The sequence below is a fragment of the Rhamphochromis sp. 'chilingali' genome (genome assembly GCF_963969265.1).
Source record: "Rhamphochromis sp. 'chilingali' genome assembly, chromosome: 8".
Classification (NCBI taxonomy): Eukaryota; Metazoa; Chordata; class Actinopteri; order Cichliformes; family Cichlidae; genus Rhamphochromis; species Rhamphochromis sp. 'chilingali'.
The window spans coordinates 14,791,405-14,814,882 of record NC_137935.1 but is presented as its reverse complement, the minus strand read 5'-3'; the positions used below and the strand labels follow the sequence as shown (position 1 = coordinate 14,814,882).

At 40.0% G+C, this 23,478-nt stretch overlaps 1 protein-coding gene across 1 annotated transcript; it reads right to left on the bottom strand.

Annotated features, from left to right (window-relative positions):
* Positions 1–3,494: 3,494 nt before the first annotated feature.
* On the bottom strand, positions 3,495–6,729 carry LOC308400660 (extracellular calcium-sensing receptor-like; the record flags this gene model as incomplete). Its single annotated transcript, XM_080888496.1, has 7 exons — positions 3,495–4,399; positions 4,510–4,633; positions 4,725–4,946; positions 5,096–5,304; positions 5,623–5,918; positions 6,077–6,366; positions 6,469–6,729. 7 exons carry the CDS (start codon positions 6,727–6,729, stop codon positions 3,495–3,497), a joined length of 2,307 nt encoding a protein of 768 aa, XP_080744622.1.
* Positions 6,730–23,478: the final 16,749 nt, after the last annotated feature.

Below are 23,478 nucleotides of genomic sequence, written 5' to 3'. Positions count from 1 at the left end.
TTGCATCTTTTTAGTAAATGTTTATTTCCAAAAGAAATTTCTAGAAGTTCAGAACAGTAAAATTCCCGCTTTTTAGAATGAATTAGAAGATAACTCTTACGTAGTTAAACTAAAATACTCTTTGAGAGTTAATATATAAACTCTTAACACCAAGTGTTAAATTATCAACTCCAGACAGATTTGGTGTTTAACACTAAATCAGAGTTAACGTACCAACTCTCCAAAAAGAGTTAAATTAACACTCTCTGGTGTGGACCCATATAGACACTTTAATAGTGTTGAAATCAAATCCGACAGTGTTAATTTGGACATGCTGGATTTGCTGTGTATCATTCAGAACTGGTACATCTATCACTACGACCGTTTTCTTCTGTTTGTATACCACCTCTACGTCCAGTTGCTTAGTCACCACCATTTTGTTCATCTGTATCTGGAAGTCCCACAGGACTTCTTACAGGACCCTTAGCATTGTCATTTTCCACCACCCTAGGGGGTGTCTTGCTTGGTAGTTTCCAAGTCCATACCTGGACAAGCAAGCTGTCCATACCTGGACAGCTTGCTGTACTTCTTAGGCACCTTCTTTGTCGCACCTTTCTGCAGCTCCAATAGCTGGCTAACCTCTCTCCATGCTACCTTGATCTTAGACTCTAATCTCCTTCTCCATTGAGGGTACTGCTCCTTGTAGCTGTTCAACTTATAACTCATTGATCACTGCTGCCGTGACGTAATGGTAATGGTGACGGTAGGTATTGTCCGTAGTGCTGCATTCAAATGAGACACGCCCATAAGATCTTGTGGGATTTCAAGATACAGACATTAACCCTTTAAGACCTACCATAGAACCAAGTCCGCCAGAGCTTACTTTATATTTTTACATGCTGTGGAGCCATTTTTGGGAGCATTTCAAGTTGCTATACAACCATTATAGCCCAAATTTTAATAATATGTATGCATTAAGTCCATAGTAACTACATAAATTGCAAAAAAGTGCAATAAACTACAAAAAATTTGAAAATCGTCTTTGTTTTTTTCTACATATGTTTCTACTTACAGAAATTTAAGAGGTTTATCCCTCAAAACTTTAAATACAAAAAAGTTGCAAAAAACAGTTTACAACAACAGGAAATTTATTTTGAGTGTCTTTATAGTTTTATTTTTGAGATACACCAATTTTTATATACTGCAGAAAAAACAATCCTATAATGTAAATTTGCAGAGAAAACAGCATCGGCATAAAAATAAACTATTTAGAGCAGTGCAATTTGAGTTCTAAGCATCCCAGAAACTATTCAGAAAAGCATAAAATCAAACATGACTTTTAAAAACACCAGTAAAGGCTTATAAGGCCTACAAGTAAAAAACGACATTTTCCACAAAAATGACGTCACCTCCGGTTTCAGGGAGGTAATGGCGGACATGCGATAGTTCACACTGATGTCTATTTCAATGTAGGAAGTGTTCCGAACAGCTGATTGGATCAGCAAAGTGTGTTTCTGGAATATTATGTTTTTGTTCCTGCAAGAGCTTTTTATGCAATTTTTGCAAAGCTTTATGTGGAAGGAAACCATGAACTAGGACAAGCTGATGGCATAAGATGTAAGTACAACTCATTTGGTTTCATATGCAAAAAAAATTATTGCACTAGCTTATGTGGTTCCGGTTCTACCAGGATTTAAAAATAGTTCCGCAAAACAGAGCGTGCCGCTCCAACCGGCTTTAAAGGGTTAATGCATGAAGGAGCATTTCCACAGGTCCTTCCACCCTGCAGCTGTCAGACTGTACAATCAAAACTGCTCCCAACAAACATGTTTACATCAGCGCTGTACTTTGCACTAATCAATCGAACAACTACAACTGTTAGAACTTGCAAATTACTTTTCTCAGTTTATATATACTAACTTATTGGAAGTGAAATGTCTACTTTTTAACGCACAGGGACAATACACAATCTGTACTTTTCTAATTATTCTTAACTATTTAAACATCTTTCAGTATCCTACTCTGTTTGCACACTACAACCTGGGTTTACCACTTATCTGTACTTTAATTTTAATAACTGTACAGTACTGTTTTGGTAACTATTGTCCATGATGTAAATATGTTTACTTTGTGTGTTTTCGTTCTATGTTCTGTGTCCTATTCTGTTTCTAGATGTGGTTTTTTGTGATGTTACAACCAAACTTCCCCCGTTGGACAAGGACTATTCTATTCTATTCTATTCTATTCTATACTAAATTATTAGTATAATAATTTATACTAATAAATAATTTCTTAATTATAAAATAATTAAGAAATCTAAAACAAGTATTATTTGACATAAAACAATTTCCCTGTTTTTGTTAAAAATGTCCCTTTTTTTGTTCACATTTCAATTAAATTCCTGTCATATTTCATTGAATGCAAACAAAGAAACAAACCAAAAACAATGAAACAAACAAACAAAAGCAAACAAACAGTGATGGGTCAGTATTTGCTATATAATGGTACTACAAAATGTTTCTGTTGTTTGACACACAGCACAGATAAACAGTAACAAAGATTTCATGTTTATATGAAATACTTTGAAATAAACCAACCCTTTTCTGTATCTATACAGCAGAGGACTGAACTGTACTTCGACCTTACCACAGTGACAAATTCAAACGCAGTCTAACTTTCGATCACTTTTCCTCATTTATGTTTAAATGACATATGTACACCTACCACTGTGGTTAAGTAGCCTTAGAAACAAATAACTTCAACATATACATGCATTTTGGGTTTGTGCATGACCAATGTACTCCAGCACTTAAACAAACATAGCTATACCTCTGCCTCTGGAACTCACTATATTTTAAACCCTGGTTAATACCCTAACTATATGCTGTGCTTGAGTGAACACTGATTTAGAGATTGGTTTAATGCCATGGCAGTCTTTTGTTTTGTAAATGTTGCTATGCAATTTTCTGGTAGGTGAATTTGTGGTAGGTACTGCTTTGCTTTGGGAAGCTACAGCCGTGCGCTTGCTTGTGCAACATTTAGATGTGTGGTAAATTTCAAAGTAGCATCCACATGCAAACACAGGGTTTCCCAGTGGCAACCAATGAATTCATTTTAATTAAATTCCAAGCATAAACATATAACATGGCAAACTTTACTCATTTCAAATTACATTTATGCTGGTAATTTTTCCCTTAGCTTTTGATACAAATGGAAATATTGTAAGCAATGGTATCTAACCACTGAGAAAAAACTCTGGACAAAATCATGTTTACATGGGATCATGAATTTATTTAGATTCTTAACTTTGGAATAATTATTTTTACATTAAGAAATACAGGTATAAATAATGTATAATTGAATAACATTATATGTATATTAAGAAATTATTCACAGAAAGAATTATAATTATTTAATTTAAATAACAACTAAAACTAAAGAATTTTATTATGTACTATTATGTAAACTGTGAAATGTCTGCTTGCAATAGTAACCATTTTTGAAACAAGGATATACTATGATTGGTTTTTGTTCATCAAATTTTTCTTGGTGTTCTTCTCAGGCTTAAACAAAATGATAAAACACTTGGGAGCAAATATACACATTATTAGTCCAAAGCTAGAGGCCAGAATGGCAAAAATCTCCACAACTACAGTGAATTTCCCAGGAGAGCTGACATATGCTGGGATAAAGGTGATCCACACTGCACAGAATATCAGCATGCTGAAAGTGATGAATTTGGCTTCATTGAAATTATCAGGTAATTTGCGGGCTAAGACAGCTAAAACAAAACAAAAGGAGGCAAGTAGGCCTATGTAGCCGAGAACAGCCCAGAAGCCAACAGGGGAGCCTAAATCGCATTCCAGTATGATTTTCTCCTTGTATGTGGTTAGATTTTTAATTGGGAATGGAGGGCTAAGTACCAACCAAATAGTACATATTAAAACTTGAATAAAGGTGAAAGACACAACAGTCATTCTTTGTTGTGGAGGACCAAACCATTTCATCACATTGCTACCTGGAAGTGTAGCTTTAAAAGCCATTAAAACCACTATAGTTTTCCCAAGTACGCAGGAGATACAGAGTACAAAGGTGATGCCAAACGCAGTGTGACGCAGCATGCAGGACCAATCAGATGGTGCTCCAATGAAAGTTAATGAACATAAGAAACACAGAGTCAGTGAGATGAGCAGCAGGAAGCTCAGCTCAGAGTTGTTGGCCCTGACAATTGGAGATGTCCTGTGATAAAAGAATACAGCCCCAGTTATGATGGCCAGACAAGCACCAAGAACTGAAAATGTAGCCAGGATAATTCCTAGGATGTCTTGAAATGAAAGAAATTCTACAGGCTTAGGGATACAAGTGTCTCTCTTTGCATTAGGCCAGAACTCTTTGTGACATGGTAAACAATCAGAAGAATCTAAATGGAAAGAATAAAGAAAATCAGAGAGGGCTTCTTGCAAAATATTCAGTGTTACAGACATTTGCCATAAAGGCATTTTAGGAAATATGGAAATAATTATTTTCTACCTGTAGTATTACTAATCTCGCCCTCAGGACATGGTATACAATCATAGCAGCAGATGGGTTTTCCTTTCTGCAGCATTTTACGAGTTCCTGGAGGACAACTGGCACTGCACACTGACACCGGCACCTGTAAAAGACATAAAAACAGCAGAATAGATGTAATTATTACAGAGCTGTAATAATTCCCTTCTTTAAAGTTTCATTCAGATTGTCATTACTTTTGTGGTACCCTCCATCCAGGTTATGTTTCTATTGATCCGGAACTCTTGGCCCACTGGCAGTGATGCATCGTACAGCCCTACAGATACCATTTTAACATCTCCACTTTTACTTTTTTGCCAGTTAACCAGCTCATAAATTGCAACAGGATCCCCATTATCATTAAATGACATGTCATTCCCGTTTTGAGAAAAATGCACTGTTTTCAGCTGATTTAAAACCTGAAAGGATCAGTTAAGACAGGATGAGAGGGGAGAGGGAAAAAAGAAAACAATACTCTGTAATAATTTTTACTTTTACTATTAATAATTAATTTACATTAGCATTTTACTATGGGTAATGAAGTCACCGGAACTGATTTTTGACTGACCTGTTTGGACTCTAACCTGGTCAGTTTGTCACACTGAGATGTGACGTTTTTTCTCTGACACACTGCATTATGAATGGCATGTGCTATTGCATACACGGCCTTGTACACCATGTTAGTAATTCTAAGCTGAGACGTGTCAGTATATGGGCTTTGGAGATTCAGTATGTCTTCTTTTCCATCACACACGTTATTCTTTGTAGCAGCAGCACCTACAGATACAGAAAGACAGGGCAGATGATTTCACCATTGAATGAAAAATATTAGATGCCTTCTCTCTGATACATTTAACCAATTATCTTAACATTCACAATCAGATTTGACAAAGGGTTAAAAAAAACATTGGAACTAAAATACTTGAACTTGACCTAAAAGTCTTTATATCAAGTGAGATTATTTTCACTGATGCATCCTTTTTCAAATTCATATTTCATTATTTTGTGGAAATGGATTTGCTCATGAAGCAGCAGCAGACTTTATAACACCATGAGTTTGTCAGAGTAATTTTAAAACTAAGAACACTTTATTACTTTTTTTCAGTGTGCAGTTGAATGCATCCTCCCAGAACTCTGTAAGCAATGCAGATGCTGCTACTTGAGAAGGAGACAGATTTAGCAGGAAATCTCTGAGACCTGGGATTAAAGACTTCTGAATCCCAAATCCAATGGCCCCAGCACAGAAACTGTACCTCATTAATTCTGGGCTGGTTACCCATGCCTCACTGCCTATCCACTGGCGCGGTGGGGAAGGATTACGTGAAAGCTCCTCCAACAGGATTGCCATATCCCCTATAGCTGCAAATGCCACAATAACCATAGCTGTAGACCTTGAGAGACAACATAACACATTAGAAGCTTTTTTGTTTTTAACTGTGTAAAATGCAAAGTATCAATCTCAATAACTTACTGTGGAATATGTCACCACAAAACATTTATTTATAAGAATGTAAACTAATCTCCACACAGTTAATATTAATGTGGAAACCTGCGAATAACATCTGCTACTCTCTGGATCCTGCTATGTGGGTGAGTCCGATAGAAAGATACAGAGTATTCCACACAGATCCCCTCTTTCTGTGCTGCTTCTAGAAAAGATGCCATCCCATTATTTCCATAATCCGAATCTGATCGAACAGCACCTATCCAAGTCCAGCCAAAGTGTTTTACCATCTTGGCTAGTGCACCAGCTTGGAACTTATCACTGGGAATTGTTCTGAAAAAATTCGGGTACTGCTGCTTGTCAGACAAGCATGCACATGTGGCAAAGTGGCTAACCTAAAGCAAAAGAGGAAACAAAACTCTTTCAATGACAGCACAATCAAAAATAATTCACATCCATATTTCCAATCTAAAGTTTCCAGAAATTCAAATATTTACCTGAGGAACCTTAAAGGAACTGATGACTCGTGACAAGCTGATGGATGGTGTAGACCCAGACTCACCAACAACAGCCATCACCATACCAGATTGGGAGCAGTTATTGCCAATGTAAAACACAGGGTCCAAGCTATTCAAAAACTGAAATGCCACATGCACCGCCACAAGCACAGATGCACATGAATCATAGATCTGATACCCGAGTTTGATTCCAGGTAGCAGGTCTGTGCTGTTGTTAATCTGTTCAATGGCAAAGATCATTGCACGTGAGAATCGCAGCTCTCGAGATTCCATGCTGGAGACACACAATTATGTTACTGTTAGAATTTAGCCTACAAAAACTTAGATCAGGTTAAATTTCAAGAAATCACCCTAACAAACAGGCTTTTTTGGACTATGGTCAGATGATCACTGTAATATATCTTTTGATTAAAGGCATGACAGGGTAACCCTGAGCCATTTATTATGAGAAACTAATGTAAAATACAAAGAGGAAGTCAAATTATTTTTTATATAAAAATATTAAGTAACACATTTATAAAGCAATTGCTTAACACACTATATAATTTCAGTTTTTAAAACAATAAGCAGAATGTCTATGGATTACTCAGTATTTTTACATATACTAAAATAAAAGCAAAGAATTTTCAGCCCAGTACAAAAGCAATGCAGCATCCTTTTAGCACCAATTTCTCTCTCTTACTGACCTCCCACTGCATCTTACTGGCTCAGGCATGGTGGTGTAGTTATTGTTAACTGTGTGCACATAGTTGTGAATAGAAAAAATACCACCAATAGTGAAGTCTCCATCCATTGAGAATACAGGTAGACGAGTGCTACCCTGCGGCTTACAATTCACAGATGAAACCACAGTACCAGCTAGAGCCCCTGTAAGTGGAGTCCTCTGATACAAATCATTTAGAGAAACACCCAAGGCAGCAGCTGAGTTCAGGTGAAACAAACATACAGCCAATACCAGACCAATGAAAGCCACCGCTTTCTCCATCCCTGCTTGATGTCAGGTGTTTCTATATAGCAAGCTTGTGTTCTCACTCATTTTTATAGCTTATCACACCCACTAGTTTTGGTATAACTTTTCAAAAGATCACGCCCTTACCTAGTAGCCTTTAATTAAGTCTATATGTTCTATGAACTATGGATATAGCAATATGATCATATCTCTGTTTTCCTCTTGTGAACCATTACCCAATTTGAATATCTTTTCTAATTTAAATTTAGATACACATCTAATTGTTTGATTTTAACAATAAGATATTCTATGATTTATTGTTTCACTACAAATATTTAAAAAAATATTCAGGAAATATATCATTCTAAAACTTGGCTCTAAGTTCAATTTAAAGTTCACTGCTATGTAATTTATATTCACAATTGTCATTGGCTGGGTCTCTCACATGCAGTGCCAGCATTTTGAATTTATTTCTCTATTATTGAGTTTCTTATGTTAGGTTTGTGATTATTAGTTCATGTTTTATTCGTATTTAGGGTTAAGCTGAGCTTTAGGTTAGCCATCATTTATCATCTGTCTCCTTGGTTTTTGTGTTTGGTTTCTTGTCTAGTCTAGTCTGTCAAACTTGTGTTGTCATGTCTATATCTCCATGTTTCCTCGTTTATTTTGAAGGAGTCTTGTCTTCTTTGTCATTGTGTTTAGTTTCACTTAACCTGTGACTGTCACGGCGAGTGAGATGAGCCATGTGGAAGTAATTTCCTCTTGTACTTACCCACTGTAGTGTATATTTCAGTGTTTTTTCTGTAACGCTACCGATCTCCGACTTGTAATGTCTGTGTTGTGTGTGTAAGGTCGGGGGTCCCATTTCACTGCAGGGCAACCTGCATGTAGCGAATAAAGCTTTGATTGATTGATTGATTGATTGATTGATTGATTGATTAATTGATAAAGGAGGATCCAAATGCAGGCACTTGTAAAGGTGTGAAGGTGGTTTATTAACCCTTTACAGCTGATCGGAGTGGGCACGCTCTGTTTTGCGTAACTATTTTTAAATCCCAGTAGCACTGCAACCACGTAAGCTAGCGCAAAAAATTTTTTTGCATATGAAACCGGAGGAGTTGTACTTACATCTTATGCCATCAGCTTGTCCTAGGTCACGGTTTCCTTCCACATAAAGCTTTGCAAAAACTGCATAAAAAGCGCTTGCAGGAACAAAAACATAATATTCCAGAAACACGCTTTACCGATCCAATCAGCTGGTCATAACACTTCCTACGTTGGAATAGACGTCAGCAGGTAGCTCCATGCCCTCCTGGGTTTTAATTGCACCTTAGAACACATATGCATCAACACTACAATGAGCGGGTGGAGGGAGGTTTGGAGTCTTCTCCCACCCCCATTCTCTGCGGCCTGCTGGAGCGGGAGGGCTAGTAGGAGGAGTTGGCCGTCCGACTGCGGTCTGGGGTGTGGGGCCTCCCTGCTGCTGCGGAGTCGGGGTGGTCTGCCTCTCCCCACCGCAGGGAAAAGGGTAACACCACCTGGGTCTGGGTGCAATTCCCCCCTCCAGGGGCAAGGGTACCTAGACCCGGTTTGTAGAGTACGCTTGGGGAGTGTGATTGTGTGTACAGCGTCTCTTTATGTCTGTCTCCACGTTGGTTGAGTGTGGAGTGAGTGCATATGAGAGCATGAGGGTGGGAATGGATGTTTGTGTCTGTGTGTGCCTGTATGTCTGTGTCTATATGTCAGGTTGGGTATCAGACGCCACCTCTCTGGGGACACCTCAGGCCCTCCAAGGTTTGGAGGCCTATCTCCACCCACCACCACTTCCCCTGCCGGTGGCGGACTCCCTCAGGTGTCGGTGTGTTGGTGGTTCTTTGTGTCTGGGGGTGGGCGTCCGGGTACACACCGGCTCACTCCTTGGCGGCCGCTTGTCGGGGCCTGGGGCCTGGGGCTCGCTCGGGCCCCTTTGGAGGTGGGGTGCCCCCGGCCTCTCGGCCTGGGGCTCGGTCACTCAGGCACAGCTGGGGGCCGGCGGAGCTCACGGGCGCGTCACTGCAACTCCCCCTGACTTCTGCTCCGCGGCTGCTGGGCGAGCCCTCATCTGGGACTCTCCTCAGCTCTTACTGGAACAGTGGCGCGGCTGCCCCTCTGTTGGTCTTCCATGGTCTCTTGTGTTCTGGGGGCCTCTGGATGTCTGGAGTTTTGATCTCCTCCATACCCGCTTCACACCCTGGAGGACGGGGCTGTGGCCCCCCCGCGCTCCCTAGCAGATCGTTGCATGGAGAGACCTTTGGGGTGCAGGCGTGCTGATCCACGCGGGTATGCACACATGGGTGTTCACAGACGCGGACTAGGGCTTTCTTGGCTGCTGCCTCGGAGCACACTGTGCGCTGTCTATCTTGCGTGCTGCACAATATCGTTTATTATTTAGTAAATATTGATATCTATGACTAGCTAGTTTATTGTGATGGTGCTTTGTTTTCTCTATTATTATGTTACTCTTTGTTGTTTGCTGTCTCCTCTGTTTGTTTTTTTTGTTTGTTTGTTTTTTTTTCTCCATACAGGTGACCCAGGAGTTCTTTTTTTTTTTCTCTCTCTTCCCCCCCCTTCTCGCCGTCTCTTCTCCCCTTTGGTTTTCTTTCTTTCTCTCCCCCTCTTTCTCTCATTCATTCCCCCTGTCCTATTTATTAAAAAAAAAAAAAAAAAAAAAAAAAAAAATGACAAAGGATGAACTGAAGCTCTGCCATCACGTAATGTCGCATACTGCTGTTTCTGATGTCATTTAAAAAAAAAAAAAAAAAAAAAAAAAAAAAAAAGGAATAGACGTCAGCGCGAACTTTTGCATTTCCGCCATTACCTGCCCGAAACCGGAAGTGACGTCATTTTCGCGGAAATGTAGTCTTTTTTACTATCAGGGCCTCAGGGCCTATACTCGTCTTTTTAAAAGTTATCTTTGACTTTATGACTTTCTGTGTCGTTTCTGGGATGCTTAGGACTCATATTGCACTGCTGGAAATAGTTTATTTTGATGCATATGCTGCTTTTTTGCAAATTTGCAGTATAATATTTATTTTCGTTTTTCCTGCAGTGTATAAAAATTGGTGTATTTCAAAAATAAAACTATGAAGACACTCAAAATAAATTTCCTGTGGTGGGAAACTATTTTGTGCAACTTTTTTGTATTTACAGTTTTGAGGGATACGCCTCTTAAATTTCTCTAACTACAAATATATGTTAAAAAAGCAAAAACGATTTTCAATTTTTTTGTAGTTTATTGCACTTTTTTGCAATTTATGTAATTACTATGCACTTAATGAATACATATTATTAAAATCTGGGCTATAATGGTTGTATTGATGTATAGCAACTTGAAATGCTCCCAAAAATGGCTCCACAGCATGTAAAAATATAATATAAGCTCTGGCGGACTTGGTTCTATGGTAGGTCTTAAAGGGTTAAACACAAAATAAAAATGGACAAATGGCAAACGGAGGAAGGACTAAACTATACTGGGAACAAACTAACTACTGGACACGAACCTGAACAAGAATGAGAGCAAGCTGAGGCAGACGATGGTTGACAGCAGGGAAAACACACGAGTGAGACATGGTGGATACACAGACGGACAAGCAACTACAATGACAGAAGACTTAAATACACTCAGAGAAACACAGGAAGATTACACACAGGTGGGGGACACAGTTGGGAGTAATTAACGAGACGAGACAAAAAAAAAATCTAATAAGTAAATTTTAAGAGCGGACATTTATTGATATATAGTTGCATTTTCGAAATATGGGTTAAAAAATGGACACAGAGCATGTCCATGAGAATGGACAGATCATGTATAGCAGTATAGATGGGTTTGATTTGATTATACTGATGATAGTAAAGTCAAATCTAAAGCCAAAAAACCCTATATCTGATGCAGCTCCAGAGACGTGTCAAAATTTTCTAAATATTCTTCTATTGTGTTCTCGAGATTTTAAAAAAAATATTTTGTTTTCCTTGATTTGGTTTTAAGTGTATATTTTGAGATTTTCATGCCATAATCTAATTGGCTACACATTTCCAAACACAGGGTCAGAAGAAATGAAAAGAAAAAAAAAGTCTTCGCTCCAAAAAATGGTAATAAACACATTAAAAAGATTATTTAATTTTTTTTACTGTTTTTTTATGTTTAAAACTATATGATGATGACATAGAACAAGAATTTATGAACATGGGATGGGATATGAGAATTCCAATTGACAGCTGCTATAAATAGATTAGTGTATGATATGACTGACTGGACCATAATGCTGGAAATTTAAAGGCTTTAAAGACCCAGGCCATGGCCCTGGGTCTTTGACCCAGAGTTTTGGGTTTTGCACTAGTTTGTTTATTGGTTACTTTTGTTCCTTGCTGATTTTTCCCCATTATTGTAAATCTTCTGTGTTTAGGGTTTTGTTTTCGCTACCATTGTAATCTGATTTTCTTTTAGTGTTTCTTGTCCATATTTTGAATTCCTTGGGTTTAAGTCTAGCCTTCCTATCCTCTTGTATCTTGTCAAGTCTTTGTTAATGCATCTCTATTATTATTTTTGTTTTTTTTTGTTTTTTGTTTTTTTTTGGGGGGGGGGGGGGTTATGTGGTCTTTTACATTTTGTGTCTTGTATTTAGTATTACTTCCTTTATTGTGCCTTCATTACTTTTGTCCGTCTTTTTGCCATGGCGTGTCTAGCCTTCCTGTCATGTTCAAATCTGACCAGTTTACAACTTAAAACACTCATAAATATTGTGTTTTACATCTCATTGCCTAAAGGCCTTATTATATTCTCCACACATGCACTTGAACATATAAAAGTGATGATCACCTCTTCCATTGAATTGAGTGTTTTAATACTACTACTACTCTACACTCAGAAAAATTATGGTTCTTAAATGGTTCTTCAGATGTCTTCATGGTTCTTTAAAGAACCATCATACAGTGGGGCAAAAAAGTATTTAGTCAGCCACCAATTGTGCAAGTTCCCCCACCTAAAATGATGACAGAGGTCAGTAATTTGCACCAGAGGTACACTTCAACTGTGAGAGACAGAATGTGAAAAAAAATCCATGAATCCACATGGTAGGATTTGTAAAGAATTTATTCGTAACTCAGGGTGGAAAATAAGTATTTGGTCAATAACAAAAATACAACTCAATACTTTGTAACATAACCTTTGTTGGCAATAACAGAGGTCAAACGTTTACTATAGGTCTTTACCAGGTTTGCACACACAGTAGCTGGTATTTTGGCCCATTCCTCCATGCAGATCTTCTCGAGAGCAGTGATGTTTTGGGGCTGTCGCCGAGCAACACGGACTTTCAACTCCCGCCACAGATTTTCTATGGGGTTGAGGTCTGGAGACTGGCTAGGCCACTCCAGGACTTTCAAATGCTTCTTACGGAGCCACTCCTTTGTTGCCCGGGCGGTGTGTTTTGGATCATTGTCATGTTGGAAGACCCAGCCTCGTTTCATCTTCAAAGTTCTCACTGATGGAAGGAGGTTTTGGCTCAAAATCTCACGATACATGGCCCCATTCATTCTGTCCTTAACACGGATCAGTCGTCCTGTCCCCTTGGCAGAAAAACAGCCCCATAGCATGATGTTTCCACCCCCATGCTTCACAGCAGGCATGGTGTTCTTGGGATGCAACTCAGTATTCTTCTTCCTCCAAACACGACGAGTTGAGTTTATACCAAAAAGTTCTACTTTGGTTTCATCTGACCACATGACATTCTCCCAATCCTCTGCTGTATCATCCATGTGCTCTCTGGCAAACTTCAGACGGGCCTGGACATGCACTGGCTTCAGCTGCGGAACACGTCTGGCACTGTGGGATTTGATTCCCTGCCGTTGTAGTGTGTTACTGATGGTGACCTTTGTTACTTTGGTCCCAGCTCTCTGCAGGTCATTCACCAGGTCCCCCCGTGTGGTTCTGGGATCTTTGCTCACCGTTCTCATGATCATTTTGACCCCACGGGATCAGATCTTGCGTGGAGCCCCAGATCAAGGGAGATTATCAGTGGTCTTGTATGTCTTCCATTTTCTGATGGTTGCTCCCACAGTTGATTTTTTCACACCAAGCTGCTTGCCTATTGTAGATTCACTCTTCCCAGTCTGGGGCAGGTCTACAATACTTTTCCTGGTGTCCTTCAAAAGCTCTTTGGTCTTGGCCATGGCGGAGTTTGGAGTCTGACTGTTTGAGGCTGTGGACAGGTGTCTTTTATACAGATGATGAGTTCAAACAGGTGCCATTCATACAGGTAACGAGTGGGGGACAGAAAAGCTTCTTACAGAAGACGTTACAGGTCTGTGAGAGCCAGAGATTTTCCTTGTTTGAGGTGACCAAATACTTATTTTCCACCCTAATTTACGAATAAATTCTTTACAAATCCTACCATGTGAATGAACAAAAGTATTTTACCAGAACAATATAATCTGCAGTACAATCATTGCTTTAACAATGTAACCGATAGTTTTAAGATTGCCTTAAGAGGCTTATGCATACTGTTATCATATTAACCTTGTATTCCAGATGAAGTTATAACTATTTCATACATATTGCATATCTGTGCTTATTTTGAGTTGATGTTCGGTTCATTAAGGGTCTTAAGCTTCACTGGCGTGACTGTCCAGGTGATACATGCTGAGGGAAACTAGAACATAGAAGGAATTGCAATACATGCTTACAAAACACTTATATCAGGTCATTTTTATTATCGTTTATAAGTTCATATTCTTGTATTATGCCTTTAGTAGAGGTTCTTGATTAAAACATTTATTTAGTAGATGACATATACATAGTTTCAGTTCGGTTATTACATATATGAGAGTGGCTTCTGTCTCTCTGTCTGGTGAGAGGTCAGGAGCTAGTCGGCGAGGTGAAATAGGGTGCAATTGTGGTTAGCACACAGACACACACACACACGTAGACACACACACACGTACACACACACACACTCAGTTAGAGAGAATCATTTATAGGTGAAAGTTTAATAATGTTTTGCTCGGAGTTGCAAAAAGAGCAGTTTGTATATCTAAAGAGGTAAGACACTACCTGTTGAATTATTTCCAAAGTGTGTCAAATTGGGCTGTGAAAATTAAAAGTCTACTCACTGAAATTACTGGTAAATGTCTGTTTGGATTTTGGTGAAAATCTTGTGACAGTACTGAGGATTTAATACGGTTGGACCATTCATTTAAAGCAGTTGAACTGCTGAATGATTTTAGTATATTAGGGAATTTGGTTATTGTTTGGGGTAGAGCCCCTATTAGTTATAAGGTTGGACCTACTACAGTCTAACACTTTTTGGGTGTTTTACTGTTGTTCCAAAGTATTATAAATTACTCAATAACGCCTGTTGGACTGGTAGGAAGCGCATTTCTCGGAGGTAACGCTCCCTACTTGCCTTAGACGTAGGGCATTTTCCTGTGAGGAGAACAGGGGTAGTATGGTTGGCAACCGGGGAGAACTTGGCAAGGTTATTTTCGTTAACGAAAACTAACGAAATAACGAAAACTACAAGTGAAAAAACATTTTTGTTAACGGAAATAAAAATAAAAACAAAAAAAGGAAAACGAACTAAAACTGTAATGAGTGTTCACAAAACTAACTAAAATAATTGAATTTATAGCAAAAATGTGTTTAGTTTTCGTAGATGTGTGTGTGTCATACAATAGTCAAGGGTGAAAATGAAGTTTAGTTTCCAGATTTATTTCTTGCTGTCTAATTATGCCAACAGGTGGCAAGTACGTTAGTCGAGTCGTCTGTGTCGCTGTTCCGTCCACGCGCAGAATCATGTCAGGAAAAGTCGAGAGAAAGCGCCAGAGTCCAGTTTGGGATTGCTTTGAATATGACTGTGTTTTGGATAAAGCAAGTGTCTTGTAGTGGAAAGAGAGAAATTATGAGGGACATTTCTAAAAGGAAAAAAATCCCACGAACCTTAAAGTGCACTTGAAAAGCTGACACAAGAAGGCTAACCTAGCTTACCTTGAGAAGGTAAGGGAGCACACTCAACCCTCATCCCCAGAAAACAAGCTAACCCCAGGCAAGGCGGTGTGATGCATCCCGAGACAACAGGACGGGGATATCTACATAACTGTGTGAGTCAATTGCCTTCAAAAAGTTTATCAATTCACTTGAACCAAAATTACGAACACCCGGTTCTGCAAGAGTTAATAGTCTCATTGGGGCCAAGATATACATTTTATAGTTGCCTCGTATCAATGGTTGTTCATCTGCCTTTATTTATTTATTTATTTAAAGAACCCATAGGTGGGAATGTGAGTTGTCTGTCTCTGCGTGTTAGCCCTGCGACAGACAGGCGACCTGTCCAGGGTGCAGGGTATGGTAGCTGGAATAGCAACATACCCAAGGATAAGCAGAAGAGAATGACTGATATGATGAAACTGGGATTTTGTTACACTTAATTATTGCAAACACAACTAAAACTATAACTGAAACTAATCAAAACTAAACTGAAACTAAGGATTTTCAAAAAAATAAAAATTAAACTAAACTAGCAAACAATTGGTAAAAACTAATTAAAACTGATATAAAATTGAAAATCTGAAGTCAAAACTAAATAAAAATAAAAACTAATGAAAATTGCAAAACTATTAAAACCCTGCTATGTATAAGATAATACAGATGCATAAAATAAACACTCCCAAAACAGAATAAATTATTACAAAATATTAATAAAAACTATAAAAATGGAGGCAACTTTGCTTGTGGTAGAATGTATACAATGTATGAAAAAATCTTTATTGCAGATACTAATTTCACTAATTTAATAATACTAATTTTGTATTGTAACATTTATGACTTTCATGCTTTCATAGTGGTACTTAGGAGAGCTTGACATTTTTATCAGGTGGTACACACTGTAAAAAGTTTGAGGAACACTGATAAGTGTATGTGTGCTTTTGGAAAACATTTGAAGCTGCTGTACAGAATCTTTGAAACAAGCTTAAAACATTTTTAGAATATAAACAGAGCACTCTGCTTTTCTTTACAGCTCCACACTCCACCAGGGCACCGTTTGGCACTTTCTGATAGTGTGCAAATGTGATCTACGTACTGCGGCAGTCATACAGACAACTGGACAGTCCAAAAGTTGGCCTAACTATTACTGGCTGAGGTTTTAGTAGAATTGTGGTTGAACCACATAAAAATATATCATTAATTTTAATCTCTCCAATCAATTAAAATGTTATGTTGGAATGTTGTTAAAGAGGGTCAAAAATGTTTCAACCCAGTTTGTTTTGTTTTGCAGCTTTAATATAGGGAGGACACAACTTCCAGATTGTGTGAGTAAAATCACGTTTTTTTTTTCTCTTTGTCAGTTTAACAGTTTCTGTTTTGCCTGTCACTGTTCCCTGTCTGTTTTCTTACCTGGTTCTTCCTGACCTTGTACTTTCTCCTCACGTTCCCCTCTTTCCTCTCTCCCTCTTTGGACTGACAATCTGATATGGTTTCCAAAAGCGAAGAACAGTGCGTTTATTCACAGTGAACACAATCACCAAGTGGCTATATACAACGTGCAGGGGAAACGGGTCCGGGTCGCCAGGGTCCGTGGGAAACAGGGTTAGGGGGAAGGGTGCTCCACACTACAAAAGCTCCTCCTCAGTCACTCCTCTCAGAATTCGGTTCCAAAAACCATCTAAACACAAAAGGTCGGGTTAGCGGGATAATAACAAAAGGCTTTCAAGATACAGTTTGGCAGATACACAAGTTTAACTGACGCTGATAGCTCAACGATCTAGCGAAGACTAGAGCAGACTGGCCATCTTTTTTTTTTTGTTTTGTTTTTTTTTGTTTGTTTTCTGTGTCCCGTTTGGATCTTTAGCCATCAGAATTGTTGTCTTAAGGCCAAGAAAGATGCCAAGCGGATTTATTTTACCAAGTGGATCATCATGGCCTTGCCATATTGGTCCATTTGATTGACCTTTATTGTAATCTATATCACTAAAGCACTTCTGGATTGATGCAAACTGCATTTCGTTGCCCTGTACCTGTGCATGTGCAATGACAATAAAGTTGAATTCTATTCTATTCTAATTCTATTCTAATTATGAATTTATTTTATTTTCAGTTGCTACAAATGGGACAGACATGACTGGGGGATAGGACAGGGAGAAAGAATGAAAGAAAGAGAGGGTGAGAAAGAAAACCAAAGGGGAGAAGAGACGGTGAGAAGGGGGGAAGAAAGAGAAAAAAGAAAAAAAAGAAAAGAAAAACAAACAAAACACCTGGATCACCTGTATAGATAAAAAAAACAGAAGAGAAAGCAAACAACAAAGAACAACATAATAAAATAAACAGCACCATCACAATAAACTAGCTAGCAGTAGATAACAGTAGATACTAAATAATAAACGATATTGTGCAGCACGCAAGATAGACAGCGCACAATGTGCTTTGAGGCAACAGCCAAGAAAGCTGTAGTCCGCGTCTGTGAACACCCGTGTGTACACCTGTGTGCATACCTGTGTGGATCAGCATGCTTGTATTCCAAAGGTTTCTCCATGTAACGATCTGCTAGGGAGTGTGGGGAGCCATAGCCCCGTCCACCAGGGTATGAAGCAGGTATGGAGGAGATCCAGGCCCCAGGTATCCAGAGGCCCCAGAGTACAAGGACCCGAGGAGGACCACCAAAGGGCGGGGAACCGTGCCACCCTCCTGGGAAGAGCTGAGTAGAGCCCCAAAGGAGAGGTCACCCCGCAGCTACGGAGCAGAGGCCAGAGGGGGTTGCAGTGGCGTGCCCGCGAGCTCTGCTGGCGGCCAGCTGTGCCAGAGAGGACCGAGCTTCAGGCCCAGAGGCCAGAGGCCTGAGGGCATCCCACTCCCCATAAGGAGCCCAGCCGGGCCACAGGCTCCCGGCCCCGCCAATCAGCCACCAGGAGTGAGCCGGTACATACGTGAGCGCCCAGCCCCAGGCAACAAGGACCACCAACACAACGTCTGAGGGCATCAGCCACCGGCAGGGAGTGTGGTGAGGGGAGATAGGTCTCCGTACTTTAGAGGGCCTGAGATGTACCCAGAGAGGTTGAGTCTAAGACCCAACCTGATATATAGACACAGACGAACAGGCACACGCGGACACAGACGTGCATTCCCACCCCATATGCACAACCAAATACTCGGCACTCACCCAACATGTAGACAGACACAAATAGACACTGCACAGACAGTCGCGCTCCCCAAACATACTCTATATCCCAGGTTCAGGTACCCCCGCCCTCAGAGGGGCAAGCCGCACCTAGACCCAGGAGATGTAACCCTTCTCTCTGGGGTGGAGGCAAGCAGACCACCTCCCTATCTGCAGTAGCGGGGAGGCCCCGCATCCCAGACCCCAGTCTGACGGCCAGCACCTCCTCCCAGCCCCCCAGCCCTGACGGCTAACAGAACCGGGGTGAGTGAAGACCTCAAACCTCCCTACGCCCGCTCATATGTAGTGTTGCTGTGTGCTGTTCTAAAGTGCATTTAAAACTCAGGAGAGCATGGTACTAGCTTCCTATCAGAGAGCAGCACGGCTCTTCCCGAAAACCCTTAGTGTCTAAATGCATTTAAAATTGAGGGTAGGGCACCAGCACCAGAGGTGGGTTGGAGTACACCGACCATCCTCTGGATGCTGTAAAATGTGCCCACCCCCAAGGCCCTATATGTATGTGTTATGTGAGAGTGTGAGTAATGTGGATGTCTAGGTTGCAGAATAAAATTGAGGCACAGGCGGCCAGAAGGGGACAGAGGGGGAGTGCCTCCCCTGCACCCTGGTGACATACCTGCACCCCAAGCCCTGCGTGTGTGGGTGGGTGTGGTAGAGCGGGAATAGGGAGGCAGCTGAGGATGGGGAGGGAAGAAAGGGAGGGGCAAGCGGTCCCTCCCAGAGACCCCAGACCGGGGGGCAGACCCCCAAGCCTCCACGCCCGTCCTGGCCCCTCCCAGGGGCAGCCAGGCTACCAGGCCAGTAACCAACTTCTGCCAACACAGACCCTCCCCCATCTCCGCTGTACGCAGCCACAAGGAAAACACCATCCAAGAGCCCCAGAGCTCCTAACCAGGTCATGGCCACATCCCCCAGGTTAGTCCCTCTAGGGAAACGTCCCTAGGGACTCCCCAGACGCCCTAAGGCCGTCCCTACACCCATATCAACCACAATAGCGAAGGCAGGACCAAACCATGACCCCCCACCCCCACTAGGTGATGAAGCCGATCAAAGGAGCCCAAACGGATTGATCAAATGTGATGGCAGATGTTGTATCAAGACTAATGTGATCTATTAGATGGTTTCTATATTGGTTAGAATTAAGATTATTTTTATTTTTCCAGTTAATGAGGACCATTTTCTTGGCAATGCATAGGGCCGTAAAAACAACGTGGGCTGTGTTTATTTCTGCAGTGACCTCATCCAAGTTGCCCAGCAAGCATACTAAAGGGGAGGCTGGAATGTTACATTTCAGACACTTTGATAAGTCTTCACATATCTCACGCCAAAATTTCTGAACTGGTGGACAGAACCAAAGAGCGTGGATGTAATTGTCCAGTGTATTCGCTGTGCAGTGTGAGCAGTTGTTGGAAGGCGTATAGCCCATCTTGAACATTCTATGACCAGTATAGTGCACTCTGTGTAATATTTTGTATTGTATTAACTGCAAACTGGGATTTCTGATCCATTGAAAGGTTTTTAAGCATATCTGAGACCAAAGGATTGGGTCTAAATTGATTGATAAATCTGCTTCCCATTTTGCAATAGGAAGGGATATTGATTCATCTATTTTAGAAAGTGTTCTGTATATTTTAGACAATAATTTGGGGGGTTTTAGACTAAAAAATTGTACCACACTTGGTGGTGTTTGTAATTCAGCTTCACTGGGATTAGATTTCTTTTTTACTGTGGATTTAATTTGTTGATATTCCAAAAATCGTTTCTTGTTGATCTCATATTGTGTAACTAGTCTGTCAAACGAAATAAAGTTTGTTCCTTCCCACATATGTTCCAAGTATTTAATTCCTTTGCAACTCCAATCTGGAAAGTTTATCATATTATTGTTTTGTAATATGTCCGGATTGTTCCAGATAGGTGTACGTTTGCATGGGATTAATGAAGACTGTCATTTTTAGAAACTCCCACCATGCTGTCAGAGAAGAGCTAATATTGATGCTTTTAAAGCATTCATGTGGTTTGATGTTTGAGCTGATAAATGGTAGGTCTGAAATTTCTAGGTTATTACATAGTGCCTGTTCTACATCTATCCAAGGTTCATCTAAGAGGGTGTGTTTAGACCATCTAGAGATTAACTGAAGCCTGTTGGCTAAAAAATAGTGATTAGTTAGGCAGATCTAATCCTCCTTTATCCTTGGTCCTTTGTAGTGTTTTTAAGCTGATACGTGGGGGTTTATCTTTCCAAAGGAATAAGAAATATACGAGTCTAGAGGTGCAGACTTGCCATCTTAAGTAGTGCAGTAATCAGCTGGTATCAGCGGCCGGTGCGGTGATGAGCAGGTGTGTGGGCCAGCAGCGCGAGCCCGCAATGAGTGTCGCCGTGGCAAGAGAGAGAGCAAGAGAGAGCAAACAAACCACAAACATATTGCCCAATAGAGGGTCAACCAGCGGGGCACAGGGACCATGACACAATCATACACAAATAGATTCAATTAGATGAAAAATTACATTAATATGAAAAAAATTATATTAAGATCACTAACAAAAAGTCCTCTCTCAGTCTACTTTCAACCAAAAGGCAAATAACCAAACCACATGAACATCTAATAAAAGATATAAACATTGAAACATTGAACCAACATTATTCTTGATTGACGGATCATTTGATTTTACACTTTTACCTGAATGTGGCTCCTTTTTTTGAAAAAACTTCCTTATATCTATTATGAAACTGGCTGCCTCTCTGTACACAAACACACACACACACACACACACACACACACACACACACACAACAGGAGTTATAAGGTTAATGGGCATTCAGTCAGTTAGCTAGTTAGTATTCATTACAAACAGGACAGTGGTAACCAACAGTAGGCTGCGGACAATTTAAAGTTTTAGATTTTAAATAGGCTGTATAAGTTGTTTTATTATGTATGTTGTATTCTTGTACAGCACTTTGGTCAACGCTCCTGTTGTAATTAAATGTGCTATATAAATAATTTAAACTATTAAACTATTAAACTATAAATTTGAATGGGAGCAACAGGACGGTCAAATGTCGCTGAATTTACTACACAGCAGGACGGATTGTAGGGTAGCAAACATTGTCAGAAAACAAGTTTTCAACACAGCAGGTTACCTGGTGTAATGTTTTTCGGCTAAAAAGAAACATGGTCTGACTCCTACCTAACTATATAAAGAGTAACTGAAGGTTAAATGCAGCTAATATGTCCTGTTTTAAGCCAGGCACTTACACCTCCGGTCCGCTGCGTCTCAGCCACCATCGCTCTGGCAGCAACGGCGCTAGAGCCAGAGCAGAGGAGAGCCAAGTTGGAACAAACCATTTTGGGAGGGGGGTTATCTAAACTTGTTGTTAAAATGTTATGTCTCAAACAAGTACTGTATGCTTTTTATATTTTTAGTAGTGTGTCACACAAACAGCAAATATTGTCAAAAAAAAGTAAGAAATCTTTGGGGGTGCTTTGATTCATTTTGGGGGTGATGAAGCACAGAAGGGGGACAGAAGACTGTGTTCCATCTTCGGAAGGTTCATGACTCATTGAGATCACCTGATGCAAGATCTGAATGGGGTTTGAGGCACCTGGAAAGAGATCTCAAAACTGCACTGTAGGTACCAACAATGCAGTTCACATCTTCGGTCATACGCTCTCAGTGGGTCACATAATAGGGCGAGGCACGGTCTCACAATGACTTCACCTGAAACATCTGCTCATAATGACCCATGCCTTTTTCACACATTGCTGCATGTGGTGAGGTACATGATCAATAGTGGATCAACAACCTTGTTAAGGGACAACTCCCACTAGGAATTTAATACCCGGGACTACACCATTTGGTTTAGAACTGGAGAAGCTTCTTGAGATATGAAACTTTTCTAGTCGCGATCACTAGTTGATCAAGTTATATTTTAACCATATGTTCATCCAGCACTTGGAGGACTTTGAGGAAACCTACTCAAGGTATTCTAGAGCAGTGGTCCTCAACCTTTTTTGTTTATGTCCGACAATATTTTTAAGGTGTCGCGGATAAATACAGCAAAATAAAACCAGTACTGGTACCAAAATAAAGAAGATTTGTTCATAAGTCACATGATTAATAGTGGATCAACAACGTTGTTAAGGGACAACTCCCACTAGGAATTAAATATCTGGGACCATCTGGTTTAGGACTGAAGAAGCTTCTTGGATGAGAGATGAAACACCTTCAAAAAACTCAAAGAAGTCTAGTTACTTTCTTTCCAAGCGCCTTATATTACTGCATATAGACAATCATTATACCTCATGGCATTGATCAATCTGTTATTACTACAAAATAAAAAAGAAATGTGTAGTTTTCTTTATTATGCCTTCCTTATTTATGGTTTTTACATAGAAACTAAACATTGCTTCTGGGAAATAAGCCACAGCATCACTGAAAAAGATATTTAATAATCACATCATCATGTTCAAACAAAGGACCAGGATTATTATCAGCATAATAGTATAGAAAAAAGTATACTAAAATCTGAACTTGTATTTAACATTAAGATCTTTATATGGTACTAAACTCATGATAATAAGGTAATATGTTTTGTTTGAAATGCCCCATAGAAACGTACATTTTATTACTCACAATACCATACATTATTGCCTCTTGGGAATTGTTAAATTTGGTTTCCACAGTATTATTCCTAGTTCTTCTTCTTTTGTCTACGCTGTTTAGGGGTCTCCACAGTAGATCATCAGCTTCCAACTCACCCTATCCCTGACATTCTCATGTGTCACACCACTCACTTTTCAGAACAGGAATTGATGAACATTAGCAAGTACTAGAAGCTCTATA